At 41.8% G+C, this 16,861-nt stretch overlaps 2 protein-coding genes across 16 annotated transcripts in view; both read left to right on the forward strand.

Moving 5' to 3' along the window:
* Positions 1–10,570, forward strand: part of METTL11B (methyltransferase like 11B) — a 31,022-nt gene extending 20,452 nt beyond the window's left edge. For 5 of the 7 annotated variants that reach the window (XM_027694689.1, XM_027694690.1, XM_027694691.1 and 2 more), the window contains 3 exons: positions 1,398–1,573; positions 6,934–7,183; positions 9,670–10,570. In XM_027694689.1, coding sequence (XP_027550490.1) covers positions 1,398–1,573; positions 6,934–7,183; positions 9,670–9,944 — 701 coding nt within the window. In that variant the 3' untranslated portion in view covers positions 9,945–10,570. Of the gene's footprint in view, positions 1–1,379; positions 1,574–6,933; positions 7,184–9,669 lie in introns of all 7 variants that reach the window. The other 2 variants (XM_027694692.1, XM_027694693.1) reach the window with 1 other exon arrangement.
* Positions 10,571–12,183: 1,613 nt separating this feature from the next.
* The window catches only part of GORAB (golgin, RAB6 interacting), an 86,005-nt gene continuing 81,327 nt past the window's right edge, over positions 12,184–16,861 (forward strand). For 8 of the 9 annotated variants that reach the window (XM_027694665.1, XM_027694663.1, XM_027694671.1 and 5 more), the window contains exon 1: positions 12,187–12,432. The gene's annotated coding sequence lies outside the window, so the exon portion shown is untranslated. Of the gene's footprint in view, positions 12,433–16,861 lie in introns of all 9 variants that reach the window. The other variant, XR_003536102.1, reaches the window with a different exon arrangement.

The raw sequence follows: 16,861 nt of genomic DNA on the forward strand, positions 1-16,861 counted from the left end.
TACATTCCAGGCTTATATTCAGGGCCTGTGGCCTAACTCTCATCCTCTGTGTGGAAGGCATAATTCCTGCTCCCCAGCTGGCATAAGCAAGGCATGGCCTGGTCAGACCCTTCCCAGCAGTGACTGGCAGTGCTCCCGGGGAAGTTTAAAGATGCAGTGACCAAGCACTGCTCCCTGGCCCTGCTGTGTGTGCAGGGGCAGGGAGATCTCCCTTCCTGTTGTTATTAACCCAAAAGGTGTTTGCTGCTGGATCATTTCCAGTTCCTCAAGCACACAGGGAACCTGCAGCAGAGCTGGTCTCACGCTGCAAGGTGGTGCTCACAAGGAATTGTGCCCAGTGTGACTCTATCCCTCCTTATTACTTGGCTTTCTCTGTCAGGCTTGCAGTTGTGTTTGTGTTGGAAGGTCTGTCACACACACAGGAAAATGCCTGGGCACTTGTGTGTGCACATGGGATAGTCAGAGGGCATGGTTTCAGAGCAAATTTTATAGCCTGCTATAGTCCAAACTTCTGAGCTGCAAAACACAACTTCTTTGGATATGCTGATGCACATCAAATATAGGAGAACCCAGGATGCAGAGGATAGACCTCAGCTTTTTAAAAGATAGGGGGAAATAGCCCTTTACCCAGCAAAGCTCACGGGTTCTAATAAAACAAGCTTCAAACTACTGATTGCTGTATATTACCATCAAAGTAGCCAAGCAATGAAAAGAAACATCCAAGCCTCTGGCACACAGGAACCTTCCAGTATATCACCCACTCATTACTTTGCTCCTTGATCTGTGACAGATGAAAATTTAGGACTGTCTCTCCTAAATTGTCTCTCCTCCTGTACACCCATCTAGGCCTGAGACTACCATCTGTGCCTTGGTTCAGCTTACTTGCACTGCTACAGGCTGTACAGTATCACTAAAAATAAACCAGAGCAAGTGCCTCATTCATCCACTCTCCTCTTGGTGCACTCTCCGTGCAGCTGTCAATGGCTGGAAAACATATCTGGAAATCTGCACAACAGTGAGCTTTGTGATTACAGAAATGATGACTCTGCAGAGCAATAAATCCCACCCACAGCTTTTCCGGGAAAATTCACACTCCTTGCTCTCTTTGGTGTATGTGTTCACTTCAAACTTGAAATGATCTTGCACTGACATGAAAACATACAGGGATGACAAAAGTGCCCTCTGAGCCTGGGAGGCACTGAATTTCCCCAAGAAAGACTGTGTCCCTTCAAGGTCTCCTAGGGTTAAATCCAACACCTTTCCTTCCACCGTTGCTTCAGAAACAGGTCTGGTGGTTTGAAGGCTCAACTTCAGTTCATATGTCTTTGTCATTGTGCCATTAACTAAACCAGAAATATCTGTCATTAACAATAAAATAGTGATTTATCTGCTTGCAGTGAAACTTTATGCTTTGACAAGTCAAGTCATCAATGGGGAGATGCAGTTCTACGCCAGGGCCAAGCACTTCTACCGGGATGTGCCAGCCACGGAAGAGGGAATGATGGGAGACTACATCGAGCTCTCCAACACAGACGTTGAATCCTCCAGGGAATTTCTCAGGAAGTTTGTTGGGGTGAGTCATCTAGTCTCATCTTCTGCAAGAAGGAGTAGTGATGTGTCAAAATGACATGCACGGTGCCCAGTCACATCTGTTTTAAATGGCTCCAAATACGCATTTTGCCTGTTCTTACATCATTATTTACCTGTTTCACATCCTTTTGTCCAAAGCTGCAGTGAGGATTGTGCAAGGAGTTCTTAGAGGTGTGTTTGAATGGAGAATTAATTCTCAGTGCAGGACTGGGACCTTTCATGGTAAAACCCTTGCTGGCTTCAGTGGCAGATTTGTCTGTGCAAATTCCTGCAGTCCATTTGGGAAAGCAGCTGAGACTAAATGCCAAGTTTCCGGTTTGACTATTTGTAGATATTTCTGAGAATGCTGCAGCAAAACCCAGACCTCCCCTCCCCGTTTGAAATATATAGATTAGGCTACACATTAGCAAAATATTTTTTCTTGAACATTCCAGTGTCACTGAGGACCATTTCAGGCAGATTACTAAAGGTCTGTAAACATCTTCAAAGGTCTGCTTTGACCTGAGTTGCAGAGAGATGCCAAGTGGGATTTTAAGACCAGTATCACTTTGATCCTTAGGTTTCTAAAAATCTTGTTCATTCCTAAACCTGTGTTTGGTAATCTGAAATTCTTTAGAAGTGTGGCCTGATGGTTTCCTAACTGCCCTTCCCTCTTCACGGGGGAAGAGCCCACTAAATTAGCTCAACAACAGTATTAGATGCTAAAGAATCCACAAAACTACAGGAAAACAAATTTCTTAAGTTCTCCTGCGGACCAAATGACTAGTTCTATATAACACTACCATAGATGTTTAATTTTCTGCTCCAGTGTACAAATTTGGGATAGCCAGATGACCTTTTTTTAGCCTTAATGATCCACTGTGGGAAAAAACATTCGATAGGTTAATTAGATGTTGAAATGGATTGGGATGGAAAATGAGTGTGGCTTAACACAAGATAGAAATCCTGCATAGCAGTGAAGGGCAAGTGATGGCAAAGCTTGCTGTACCTGATAGAGGGGGGCTTTTGGGCCCATGAGCCAGCAAAGCACAAGTGAGCAGCTATGTTTTTTTATGTTAACAGTCATTTGTGTTAATGCCAATGCAAAAAAAAGGCTTTTCAGAGCCTCAGTGCATCATCACGCTTTCTACACACACAAAATAAGATAGAAGGGAGGTTCAGCAAGGAGCTGAACCTGATGGTGACATTTCTGAATGACATTTCTGAAAATGGCATTTGCAGAAAAAACGAAATGCGGTCGAGTCACCTTCTTTAAATTTTATAGAAGACTTGTTTTAAGGACATTTGTGGAATTCAAGTGGTGCATAAGCGTGTGCTCGGGGAAGGATTTCACGCTTCCTAGACATCACATGGAGTCGGCTCCCTGAGCGGCAGGTTTGTATCACAGTCTTACACTTTCCCATCTCCAAGACCCAAAAAGGAAAGAAGTACAGTCTGTAGCAGAGTTTCACATGCCAAAGAGAAGTCATACCCAATGCATCAGGTGTGATGACAGATACAGAATACTCCAGAGCAGAATTCCTACTCCTATAATTAGCCAGGGATAGAAAGGATACTCTGAATGGCCAAGATCAAACAAGGAAAAAAAAAAAAAGAAACAGAAAGGAATCTGCTCTTTTTGCTTATTTTGCTGATTTAATTTGTTAAAGCTTGTCTTCTGTTGAGGTGCAGTCAATTGGTTATGTTACTTATGGTTTATTTTCCTTTCTCACTGCTGAAATTTGAGTCCTACTTCACCAGATACAGATATTTACTGGCTGTCTGTAGCAGTGACTTTATCCTAAATCTGATTTGAGTTATGTCTTACCAAGTTTATGGCTCTATGAAAAGGTGTTTTATCCAATAAGGTGATCAAGATAGAAAAAGCCCAATCTTCTGCTTCACCCTAATATAAACTATAATTTCTTTTTAAGGGAAGTTTAACAAAATTGGAAAATAGGAAAATTAATTTCAGATCAGCTAAACAATTTTTTATTGTTTTACCCTCTGAAGAACTTTTCCCTTTGTTTTCAAGAGTTCAAGTCAGTTCCAAAATAAAAAATGCTCTTTAGAAACAAAAAGTTGACAAGTTTGGTTTCTTTTTTCCTTGAAAGTCATGAAAAAGAAGTCTTTTGACATTTTCAACATTCTTTCCCATGTTCTCTTGGCTATAACTATTCTCTAGATTTGAAATACCAGTTTCACAGAGAGTTTTATTCTTCAAAAACTTTATATTCTGGCAAAACTAGTGCTCCTTGAAAAACAGTTGCCCGGTTCCACTCAAATTACCCCTCTTGAGTCAGTTTGGCTGGTGTGGAAATGCCACACAGTGACATTTCCCTTCCATGACTGATGTTGCATACCTTCAGGTATGGCATTTCTTAGCATGATTCTTAGCACCACTGTAAACTGAGCTACAGAGTTCTGTACCATTGGAGAATTTATCTTGCCTGGGCACATGGAAGGAATTACAGAAAGGACTGAGAACTTCACTTATATTTTAGCCTGTCTCCCTCCCAGGCGAGTCAAACGGAGTTGAAAGTGCCACTGTGCTCAAGTTAAGAGGTTTTATGTGTGTGTGGGCAGAACTCAAACCAAGAGCAACATGCCTTGAGCCAAGAGTGCTGTGCAGACAAGCTCCAGGCTGTCTCAGGTACAGCCCTACATGAAGGGTTATCAGCAGAGCTCCAGCCCTGGATATTTATGGCAGTGTGTTAATGCCAGGTAAAGCCTTGATGTCCACACAGACACTGTGTTTTCAAGTGCCTAATCCGGAGGTAGGGAGTAAAAAAGAAAATAAAGAAAACAAAGAAACCATTAATTCAGGAACAGTTGTGAGCTATAGGTGTGTAAAATAATACAGAAGGAGGTTATGTTAACTTTATAGCTCCCTTTCTGCCCTAGACCCTTTCTCCCTTTCTAGCCTCCAGTTCATCTGCCTCATTGGTTACTTGCTGAATTAAAAGCTTCTTGAAAGTGATTTTTCTCCTATTTGATCAGGATAATGGAAGAGATGTTGTTGAAAACATGCTTTTTTTGTTTTAATTTAGGAGGAAAACTACTATGATTTTTATCCATTTCTTGAACTCTGATTTCCTTTTTATCCTACATTCCTACATTTCCTTCCTGCCTTTCCAAGACCTGAAGTAGCATCAAGAACATATTCCACAGCTCTTTTATCCCTAAGGAAATTTTTGGATGTCCTATTTAGCTTTACAGAAGAATTTGTGGGTGAATATGTGTCCTAAAGGGTGGTGATTCTGTGGGGAAGCAGGTAGTCAGAGGAGCAGTCAGTCTTAAATTTTGAAGCCTGTTCTGGCTTACAGTTCTCACTTATACTATTTTTTTAAATAAGGAGTCTGATTTTCAACTCAATTAGACTTTTGGGAAAATGATTGCCTTCCAAAGAAAATGTTAATACTCTGTCAAAGCCCTGAGCACTTCCAAACTGAAAATATATTAGCTGAACATGGAATTATGTCAACATTTTCATTACAAACGGAGCCGTGGTTTTTCACAAGGCTTCTCAACTGACTGCCTGATGCTCTCGCTCCTTTTCAGCAAAGTGTGGGATCGAGCTTCATCTCCCATGACTGTTCCCTTTCCTCCCTCTCGGTGGCAAACAGAGGTGTGTCATCAGAGGTCCTTGCCGTGACATATCATGGGAGATGAGTTGCCTGTTTTGAGAGAGCTACTGTGACTGTAGATTCTCTGAATCATAAATGTTGAAGGAGTTATGTGACTTTTTGTCGAATTCTGGTGGTTGTTTTGGTAAATCCTCCCAGTTTTCTCAGAGATTTTTACTTGATCAGATCACTAGACCAGCATGTGCCTGCTGGCAAACAATATGGAAAACCACCTTGTAGAGATCCAAGACACAGTTCCTTCTCCTTTCTTGAGCTCCTTGTTACAGCTTAGTCTGGTCCTCAGGACAAGCCACGTGCTCCTAAGTGCAGCCTGTGGATGAGCAATGGCTCCCATTTTCTGGCTAACTACAAACAGGTAGTCTCCAGAGTCCTGTAGGGTTGAAGGCTTGTGGACTCTTGCACACATGAGGACATTAATCTTCCTGGTATACAAATTGGGACCAGCAGCCCTGGGGACTGGTGAGAGCCCTTGAGATCCGTGTGCTCTTTCTACAGTTACTCCATGTAATCGGATGCTCAGCTGGGCTATTCATAGTCATGTCATTGACAGTGCTGTCCTTTGACCTTAATAATCTACTGAATTACCCACTGAAGCAAGGCCAGAAAAGTGTGAGTTACATGATTTATGCTTGATCATTACAGAGGGGGTCTCCCAATAAGTGGGAAGAGCAAGACTTTTCCTGGGCTTATTTCCTTTCAGAGCAGTGAAGTTGCAGCAGGGACTCTGGCCCATAGCTTTCACTTCAGCTCAGTTCCAGGGGACAGGGAAAAGGTGTTTACATTTGCTTTTAATGTATTTGTTCAACAGATAACTTTGGCCAGGGGAGCTCCAATCCCACACTCAGTGCCTGTACAGACTTAGAATTTCTGTTTTACAGGACAACAGCAGGCTCTTAAGAGCCTTTTTATAGCTAGAATGGAAGCTTTAGGGGTGAAATACAGCTTTCATTATAAAGCTCCTTTTACAGCACTCATTATTTTCTCATCGCCTTAGCCTTTGTACCACTTTTTTTCATGTCTGATCTCTATCCAAAGATGACATTTATGAAGAAAAAAGGAACAGTTAAGCAAAATCTATTCAATCATCTTTCTTGTCACTATGCCTAAAAGAAATTCTGTATATGCTCCAGCCCAAACTTTGTGAGTTGTCACACGTTACCTACCACTCCAAGATCTTTGTTCAAACACAGCTTGTTTTAAGAACTCCGTCCCTGATCCCAGGGATTTTGTGTATCTGCAGAGATGTCTGTGGGAACCTTGGGAGTTCTGTGCTGCAGAAGTTACAGCTTGCATGCACTATTTGGGATATGCTTCCTTTTCTGTTAAGCCTTTACAGGGCACAGAATGAGGCTTATCTAGCCATGTAGTCGGCTGTCAGGTGTGAATATTTGAAGTTGCAAGGACTTTACAAGGAGCAGTGGATCCTCTGAGAATGCTAGGAGCTTCTGAAAGACTTCTTCTCTTCTTGTACCAAGCAAAAACTTACTGTACAGCAGTAAATCCAGTAAGGAAGTCCCCTCAGCAGCAGCCTGGGAATGTGGCAGCCCGGCTCGGCTCACACAGCATTACCCAGGGCTGGATTGATTCTTACCAACAGCCCTGCAGAAATAAGGAGACAAGATTTGGTGGGCTAAAGGCCATAGTGGATAACACAGTTGCTGTGATCTTTCAGGTGTGGTGTTTTTCAGATTTCAGATTCTTTTCTTGTGTCCCACAGGGGGTGGGGAAGGCCGGCACCAACCGCGCCCTGGACTGCGGCTCTGGGATAGGTCGTATCAGCAAGCACGTCCTGCTGCCGGTTTTCAAGAGCGTGGAACTGGTGGATATGATGGAGAATTTCCTGGCCGAGGTCCCGAACTACCTGCAGGGCAAAGAGGACAGAGTAGAGATGTATTATTGCAAAAGCCTCCAGGAATTCACTCCGGCCCCACAGAGATACGACGTCATCTGGATTCAGTGGGTTTCAGGTTAGTTCAGCATCATTCATCCAGCCCCACATCTCAGAGAATATATAGCCCGTGCTCAAGTTTATGCTAAAGAATGATGCAGCTGTAAAGGGAGGTTCTCAGACTTTTGGGACTGCTTCCTAAAATATCACAAGAGGCTTCTGAGAGTTCTCCCAAGCCACGTGCACAGTGGGTACAAATTAAGTGGGTTTTTTCAGGTCACGTACTGGAGGAAGGTTCCTGGAAAGCAGCCTGCATGCTGAGGTGCAGCTGAGGAGGAGGCCTTATATATTGAGCAGGAATCCTGCTTCTTGCTTGCCCTTGCTGCAGACAGATACACCAATGCTTGCAAATCAGATCATGTCTTATACATCCACTGATACTTATTAAACAGATTCCCTTAGCTATGTCCCACAGCAGAAATACTTGCTGTTTCTCCTGCAGTGAATATCCTGCAGCATTTAGAGCAACAGACTGGCAATCAGATAATGTGGGCCATGTTTCTTACATGTGTAAGAAAGAAAATAATTTTTCCTAGCAAACTTGCTGCAGAAAGAAGATTTTCTCCTAATCTGTGCATCAAAGTGTCCATGATGCATTTGCAGCTGGCAGAAGGCATTATTTTAAAGCACAAGAAGAGGTCTGAACAACTCCTTTTATCCAAAACACTGGAGATAGTTTCTTGCTAGGCAAAAAGAAAGATAAAGGTAGAGAGATTAGCACAGGAGATGGTTTTATTCAGGAACACTTACTTGTCCTTTACACACAGCCTTAAAGAGTAATGAACTGAGCTGCTTAGAACTAGTCTTTACAGCTGTACAAGCAAACCAGTATCATTTTCCTTTGTGTTTTTGCTTTTCTTGAATAACGAGTCATTGCAGTAAATGTAGCTCCTGCCTCATCTTGAGCAAATTTGAGTCAGCCTGAGGATGAATGAGCTCAGACCTGTCCCACACTCTGCTGGTCAGCTTTGTGGCTGCTGTCAAAAGCAGTGGGTGCCTTTTGTTTGGCATAGACACATATCTGAATCTTCTTCCTCCATCAATGTCAAGGAAATAGTAATTATTGTAATCATTAATCAAACTTCTACCCCATCTTGAATTTGGCTGAAATATGCCAACAAGTTCATTTGGTGGAGCGAGAGCAGGACTGTCTGCTAGAGAGCCATACCTTGAAGATCTCATTTTCTTGGGAAACTACACTGAAAGTCACATTAAGAGAACAATAAGTTCCAAATCAGTGCTCAAAAGCTTCAATGAATCTTGCCATTGCAATCTTGATTTTTCTTATGCATGCATGAGTATGTGAGCCCAAGCAGTTATTTAATTAAGAAAAAAAAAGGCAAGTTTACATTTCATGTAGAAATTACCAGTTCCCTTCAACTTGAAAAGTATTCAACTTTAGGCTTGGGGGCTTTTTTCTTTTTCCTTTTTTTGGGAGGGGTGGTTAAAGAAACTTGTCATGTTCTGTCGAAATGTTGTTTTGAAATGACAACTTCCAGTTATTAAAGTTTAAATCTTCCATCAAGAAAACTAAATATTTGACAAGAAAATACAAATTATCTCTTTTTTCAAGTTTTTCACTCAGTTTCTGATCACCTGTCCTTGTTAATTCATGTTAGATGTTTCACACATGAGAGTTCTCATTTTGATCTTCTCTGAGCCCTACACCACTGTCCTCAATGTAACAGAAGTCCTGATCTTTGAGAAGGAAGGATAAAAACCAGAATCTCAATAACATATTGAAAAATACTACTTTTAAAAGTATACCTGTATGCAGAAATCCCAGAAATATGGAGTAATACAAAGAGTTCAATTAGCAGGTCTTGCATTCCTCGTGGCATCTTTGATCCAGAACTCCATTGAAGGATACATAATGTTACACAAAGTCATAGAGGTTTTTAGCATTAAAAGACAGAATGGATTAGTTATTACCTAATTGGATTATCTAGATTATCTGTTAGATTATCTAGTTTGACCTACTCTATATCACAAGCTATTATATTTGTTCCTTTACCCTTGTACTGAATCACTAGTTTGTGTTCAATTAAAATATATCTTGAGAAATTCAACCACTTGATTTGAGGTCTTCAAGAGGTGGTAAACACCACTTCTGTTGGTAGTTTCCAATGGATAATTGCTTACACTGTTAAGCAGTTGTCACTTATTCCCAATATGAATTTGTTTGGCTCCAGCTTCCTGCCACTGATTCTTATTATGACTTTAACCACCAGATTAAAGAACCCTTCAGCACCCAGTATTTTCTCCACTCTCCTCACTGGCTTCTGTCCACATCTGTTGCTACTACTAACATGGTTCCTAAATCTTGATTTGAGTTTATATCTGTTGATCTCATTGATTTGCCCAAGATTTTGTAATTAAATCTATCGGGACTAGAACTTCTGCAATGAACAGAGTGTGGAGACTCAGGTCAAGGCACCATTCTGATGTGTACAGGGGGGATCTGGGTGGTTACCAGTGATCTATTTTCCATCTTTTCACCTGTAGGCTATCTGACAGATAAAGATCTCCTGGAGTTTCTCATCCGGTGCCAGAATGGCTTGAAGGATAATGGTGTTATCATTCTCAAGGACAATGTAGCCAGGGAGGGCTGTACCCTGGATTGTCTGGACAGCAGCGTGATCCGAGACCTGAACATCCTCCACAGCCTCATTGAAATGAGCGGACTCACCATCCTGCGAGAGGAGAGGCAGGAGGGATTCCCTGAGCAGTGTGTCCCTGTCTGGATGTTGGCCATGCAGAAAGGCCCTGGCCATTCCTGATTGCCTGGTGGGACTGCAGAGACTGGGCTATGGGTGAACCACTGGACTGGGAAGAAGAAAAGCATCTGTTGGAATACTCCTAACCATGCACTGCTACTACTGCAGCTCTAGGGCAGCAACTCCTAAAGGGTCAGGAGAGAATTACAATGGAGTCAGCTTCTCCAGGGAATTGTCTGCTTCTAAATCCTGCCTGCTTTGTCATTCTTTCCATTTTCAAAAGTCTTTCTAACACCTCCTTGTTGGATCTCTCTTTCATTAAGGAGTCAGTACTGGATAAAACTAAACTAGTAGAAAATAATTAGGTCTGAATTTTCTGTAGTTGCTAATACATTTTGGAGTGTTCTGTATGAGGTGTTAAATAAGCCTGGTTTTTACTATAGCACTTAAATCTTCTTGGAATTTAAGAGGGTTGTGTCAGATCACTGAAGCAGGAAATTCAAATAACTTCTTGGAAAACTGAACCCGAATTTTGACTGTTCTCACTATCTGTACTTTAAAATATTTAAACCAAAAATCTAAGGGAAGTTTTATCTTTTTGTTGGCATCAGCTATGCAGTTTATTTATTTTTTTCATTTCTGTCAATTTGGACAATAAACCAACCTGGTTAATTTTCCATTTTTAGGAACTACTTCATCTTCCTGATGTTTCTGCCGCAGAACAATAGCGGTGCATAAGGGATTTCACACTCTGGGGGAGAACTTAGCTGACAAATATATGCATGTTTGCATTGAAATTTTGTGAAAAGCTTGCCCCACAAATTACATTCTGGAAAATATTTTTTTCAAAATGTTCACAGTGGAAACCACTTGAAAGCTTCTCTTTATTATTCATACCACTGTGCCTTTCTTTCTTTCCCACATTGGGAACAAGTCTGGCACCATATGCAGAGCTAATGGGATTTCATGGGGCGTTAATAGTAAGACTATAAGAAGAACTAATACAGTATTGTATTAATTAACAGCTGTGCTAAACTGCAGAGGGTGTTAGTGCAACCAAAAGCTTCTATGATTTATACTCAAACAGCAGCTGTATAAGCCTGGATTTGAAAACACTAACACGCACCCCATCTCCTTAAGGCTCACAGAAATGATACATTAAACTTCTTGTCCTCTTCACTCAGGCACTGAAAATGCTGTGGGAGGACAGAAGTTCATTTTGCAAACAAATTCAGAATTTGAAATTCTGTTTATGTTCTGAATGGAGGCAGGAAGGGAGAATTTTGAAATTTTTTATGAAGGAAAACCACGAAACCACAGTTTTCCAAGTCGATTAATTTTTTATTATTAAGGCAAAATAAAATATTTCTTTTGAATTGAACATTTAAAATAAATTGCACTTAAAATGTTATTAAGGCTTGTTCAAAATTTTTGTAGTTAATGGTGATGTTAGAAAGAACTGTTCTGACTCCATCAGAATTTTTTATCACATCCTACTCCCCTAAAATGCAATTCTTGTAAAGCTTTTTAGACTTTATAAAGAGTTGCATAATGACAAACCTCCGTGTTCTGATGGAAAGGAGTTGTATAAAACATGCTTCACATGACTGTAGGCACAATTGGCTGTGTCAAATACTGTCAGCTGTGTTAGATTAACTGAAAAAGAAGCTTGAAGATATTGAGATCAGGGAACCTCTCAGCTGGATTTTAGTACACGTAGCCATCCTTTGATAACAAATCTCCAGTTTTGATTTTAATTGCATAACATCTTCTCTAGCAGTACGGTTGCACATGCTGAGAATTTCCATTTTATGGCAGAGGGCTTTCTGCCATCAAATCTTATCCTGTAACTCTACTGTTTATGTTCCATTGCTAATTGTAGCATTAAGGAAAACCACCCTGTGATTTGGTGAATATTCTGGTGTGTCTTATAGCCTAGAAACCCATAACACAGATGCTTCTGGGATGTTTTGGCTAATTCTTCCATTCTGTTTGACTGGTAATGGACACAAATTTAGTATGTAACATTGCCAGAAACCTTAGGTGAACACTTGCATTCTGGAATTGTCCCCAGAACTAAGGGCTTCACATTCCCTTTCAGCCACTTAACATTGCTTTCATTCTGCCGAGGCTGCTAAAAACTGATGTGGACTTTGTGTGCATATGAGTATGTGCAGATACTTGAAGGAATCTTAGAATCATAGAATATCTTGAGTTGGAAGTGACCCACAAGGATCATCAAAGTCCAACTCCTGGACACCCCAAGAATCCCACCATGTACCTGAGAACATTGTCCAAACGCTTCTTGAGCTCTGTCAGGCTTGGTCATTTGTTTTTTCAGGAAAAGACATCAGTCCTAAAATGAGTAACACTGGTTAGCAGTAAGAGGAGAATATTTAAAAGGCCTTTACATAGATTACAAGTTCATTTGTCCTTCACCCTTTTTTCTTCCAGCCAGAGACATCTGCCATGGTGCAGAATACTTGGACTGAAGGAGATCCTTGTACAGTGTCTGTGCAGGCATAAATTAGTGGTGCTGGTCACTGCAATGGTGAGAGAACAGCATTGTGGAAATAGGAAAGTAAAGAATTTTATACAAATCTTAACAGCTGCCACATCTCACAGGGCAGAATAAATCAGCTGGTCATGTACACACACCAGAGTGGGTGCAGTTCAGTAATGAGAGACGTGGTTCCAAGATGGATATAGAATACAAAGTGGTTTAGGATGAAAAGCAGAATATAAATGACTGGTGTGGTTACCAGTGAAATACATTTTTCAGGGTAAAAAAGTTCTTCCTGTGTTTTGTATATCTTTCCTATTTGAATTTCCAGAATGCATATACATAAACATATAATGAAAATTGGTTCTGCCTTAACTATGTGAGAAGAGAGAAAAGTAAAATCTTAATTTAGTAGAAAAACCCATATTTCATGGTTTCCACATTCCTGGAAATTAATGTTTCATGGCTATGTTACTTCCACAGTAAAATAGTAAAGCTTTTCTGGTGACATAATGAACCTCAAGAGTAAAGAAACACAAGCCCTTCAGGAGCTTAAATGCATGAGATTGCTGCAGACTTGATAATATTTTGATTTCCTCCTTTTCCAAAGTATATTTTAATTCAAGAACTCCAAGTCAACTAGTTCAGGCCATCCTTAAATTTTCCTTAATTTGGGTAAGGGCCATCCTTGGCTTAAAAGTTCGGGCTCTCTGCACTTTACCATAGTATATAAAAATGATTCACAAATTTCAAAGAGAAGATCTTGCTTAGAAATCATCTGTGTATCAATTACTCTTTGATGCTCTGCCTCAACTTCCAAGTTATTTAAACCATTAATTTAAAGAATGATCATCTGATTGCAGAGGGAATTTCAATCCCATTTGTTTGGTGCTCATTTAAGACTTGTTCCCGATCTTGATGTCACCAGAAATTTAATCCAAGATCAAGCCCCTGTCTGAGACAAGGCTCACAGAACACTGAGGGTCCTTCAAGCTCAAGTGCTCATCCACCACCGACAGGTGATGAGGGAAGTGCCCAATCTGTCCTTCAGTGAGACATTTCTCCCAGGCAACCACTACTCAAGTAAAAGCTTGGCCAAAGCACAGTAAATCCTGATTCTGCCGTGCCACCACCAATATGGTGTCCCTAGGTCAGGTCCATTGCTCCTGCTTACCTTTGTTAATGACTACAAGCCTTCTTGCAAAAGGGATGTAGCCCCCAAATGCTACTGCAACCCAACAAAATGTAGGGAAGCAATTGTTCCGGCTTTCTGAAGAGCCGTCCCAGCCGTGCAGCTCCAGCAGCCACCAGAGCTCGAGCTGTTTGTGTTCCTAAGGCAACCCAGGCATTCCAAATGGACTGAAACAAGAGCCTCCTCTCTCTCCAGTGGCTGTGCAATGACAGTGCATCCTTGTTATGACCAATTCAGCATCTTCACTGTTAAACAGGAATTCAGTGTGATCTGAGCAGATCAAAACTGGAAGAAGGCGTGGACTTGGATAACCAAACACCCACTAAAACCAAAGTCATAGTACCAGGACACTGCATTCATGGGAGCAATATATCCCTGCCTAATGCCAACTGGCAAAGGCTTTACCAGTTATTCCACTGAGTACCTTTGTGCCATCCACTTGTTTTTCCCATTCTCTTAATCCAGACTCCCCAGAGCATTTACAATGGCATATCAGCCAGTAGGGCTGTCCAGAGGAACTTGACTCTTACATGTAATTAGAACCAGTTGTGCTGCATCCCATCCTTCTTCTCTTCCTTTGATGCTTCTTCCTACTAGCCAAAAAATCCTGCCTCCACTTGCCAAAAGTGATTTGTTCTCTGTGGACATCACCACATCTCACTGAAGTAAAACAGATTACCTTTGATTTTAAGAGGAGGTAATTCTGTTTATCTGAGAGCAGTAACAACATGCTGTATTTCAGACATAGAGGTTAATACCTGTCTTTTCCAAATGATGTCAAGTAGGCACTCCCAGGCCGTTGTACCAAACAAAGCTCACGTTCTCATCATCACCATAAATAACAATGCTTATATGGCACTATACATCCCTAGGCCTTGAAACATAGTTTTATTTTGTTCAGGATAAGGAAACTGAGGCATTGAAGGGTGATCTGGGCAGCATTACAGCTTTACCCAAGTAAGTGAGTGTGGCTGTGAGTGATTAATACCTGTACAAACCAGGCCACTAAAGGAACTACAGAATGTTTTTCAGGCAGACATAAACTGATCCTGGTTGTACTTGGAGCAGATTAAAACAGCACAGTAATGGTTAGCCTGCTTACTAGGCCAACCTGGAATGTTGTCCAGAGAAGGCTCAGGCTGAACATTGTGCTCATGAACATAAACAGCTTCTGGTCCTTTCAAAGCATTGGAAGAACAACCCAGTGTATGCTTGCAGAAAAAAAAAAACCAAAAAAACCAACAAACAAAACCCAGAAAATTGGTGAAAAGTCTCTCTTCTCTGTATCACTCTTCCAAGAAATGTTGAATTTGCAGGCATTTCAGCCTGTTGTGGTATTTTCAGACTCCTGAGACAAAGGTTTTTAGAGGCATTTGAAGATGCAGAAGTCCTGCAAGTTCACTGTGGCTTAGCAGAAACCTGTTGGTGTCTTTGGATGCCTGTAAGTCTCTGAAGATCTCACGTGCAGGAATCTCAGCTTCACACAAGACTACATTTTCAGAACTTTCCAGGAGATCAGATTTGAAGGCAGTTAAGTGCCTGCCAGTGGAGATGGGCATCTAGAGGTATTTCTGAAGCATTTGGCCAATTCAATCAAAGTTTAGCACTAGCATGTCTTTGCAAACCCTTCAGGGGAATGTAGGCATCTTAGGTACAAATAATCTCACTTGATTTAGGACACCTAAATATAGATGGCTCATCTAAGATAATTGTCTAGGCTCTCTTTGCAGTCAGTGGAGAAGAACTGGCCCATGCAGGAGACATGGCAGGCCCACACATTCATCCCGTTCTAAACAGATGTATTAAAGATCCAAGCAATAAAAAAGTCCTTCTGAAAGCTCCATTCAACTGTGCCACTTCATAGGAACTTGAACTGATTTGTAGGTACATTATGCCTGATTGTGCCCCTCTCCCTAACCTCTGACAATGCCCTGTGACCATAAAATCCTGATTCAGAGGCTGCCACTTCCAGATCTGTAGCAGAGATTCACAGTGTCACACATGCCACAGGTGCTGCCAAGCCTCTGCCAAGTGGTACCCCAACTCTTTCTGAGCAGCCCTCCGTGTGCAGATGCAGCCTGACACTGCTGGGAGCAGCTTCAGTTCCTGCTGCCGTGGCTACTGGGGCAATATAGAGGGGAAGTCCTCCCACACTCCTCCCATAACAGAATAACAAACAGCATCATCAAGTCAAAAATCACAGATCTAGGTTCAAAACCTTAGTTTGGAAGATTCCCCTCTGGGTGTGCATACATGGTTAGCCGTTTTACATGTGTATACAGATATATGTGGAATATATGCAGTTTGTATTGGCCAAGGTGACCTGTGGTCCATGGAATATGTGTGGCTTGCCAGCTTTTCACAAGGCATCTGCTGCAGTGGAACAGGGACAGCTGTGTAATCTGGATCCCCAGCCACACCAAGAAACTGTTTGCCAAGGGAACTGTTGCTGGATCGGCACTGGATGTCGTCTGCTCAGCCTGGCTCCAACCCAGGGCTCCATGGCAAATCCCTTGGGTGACACCTGCCATGTCTCACTTGTAAAACCCACTCAGATCTGTCCCAGCCTCTTTGAATTAATGCTGCTTGTATCTTAAGCCTCTCAATCATGTGAGGATTTTGTAATGTGCTACACAGGATCATCTAAAATGACCTAAGGACCTTGTGGCTCCCTTCTCTATGGCTGCACATGATCACAGGGTGCTCCAGGGGTGAGATGCTTCTCGCCTAATTTGGACATCTAAGAGATACTTGGATGAGCTTAAGGTAATTGTTGAGACTTCCCATGATTGTTACTGGGGAGAGATCAGCTCCTCCCAGAAGGCTTCTTCCCTCCTGCAATGGTTATCCCATATACTCAACTGTAGAAGAAGCCTGCAGGACTGTCTTAGGTCCAGACATTTAAGTGTTTAAAGGAGGTGAGATGAATTTCAGCTCCAGTGTATGGGAATTCCTGGACCCTGCTGTGAGACCAGTCTTCAGTGCATTCTGTTCTTTCTCCAACAGATGCAAAACTCGGAACTGCAGCCCCAGCTGTAAAAATCTTACAACTCTGAAAGCCTCTTCAGAGATCCAAAGTGAAGGTTGTTGGCAGTGACTCCATCTTGGAGCTTTTAGCATTTTCCTTTCAGAAGGTACGGGGACCGAAACTCCTGAGAACTCTGTGGAGTACAAAATCACACTGATATTTGGCTGATACCTCCCTCAGATAGGCATGATGAGTTTCCCAAGGGGTGCTTTTTGCACTCTGGATTTATCAGTTTACCATTGAACCAGGGCTGACCT

The sequence above is a fragment of the Neopelma chrysocephalum genome, unplaced genomic scaffold (genome assembly GCF_003984885.1).
Source record: "Neopelma chrysocephalum unplaced genomic scaffold, ASM398488v2 Primary Assembly neopelma1_98, whole genome shotgun sequence".
Classification (NCBI taxonomy): domain Eukaryota; kingdom Metazoa; phylum Chordata; class Aves; order Passeriformes; family Pipridae; genus Neopelma; species Neopelma chrysocephalum.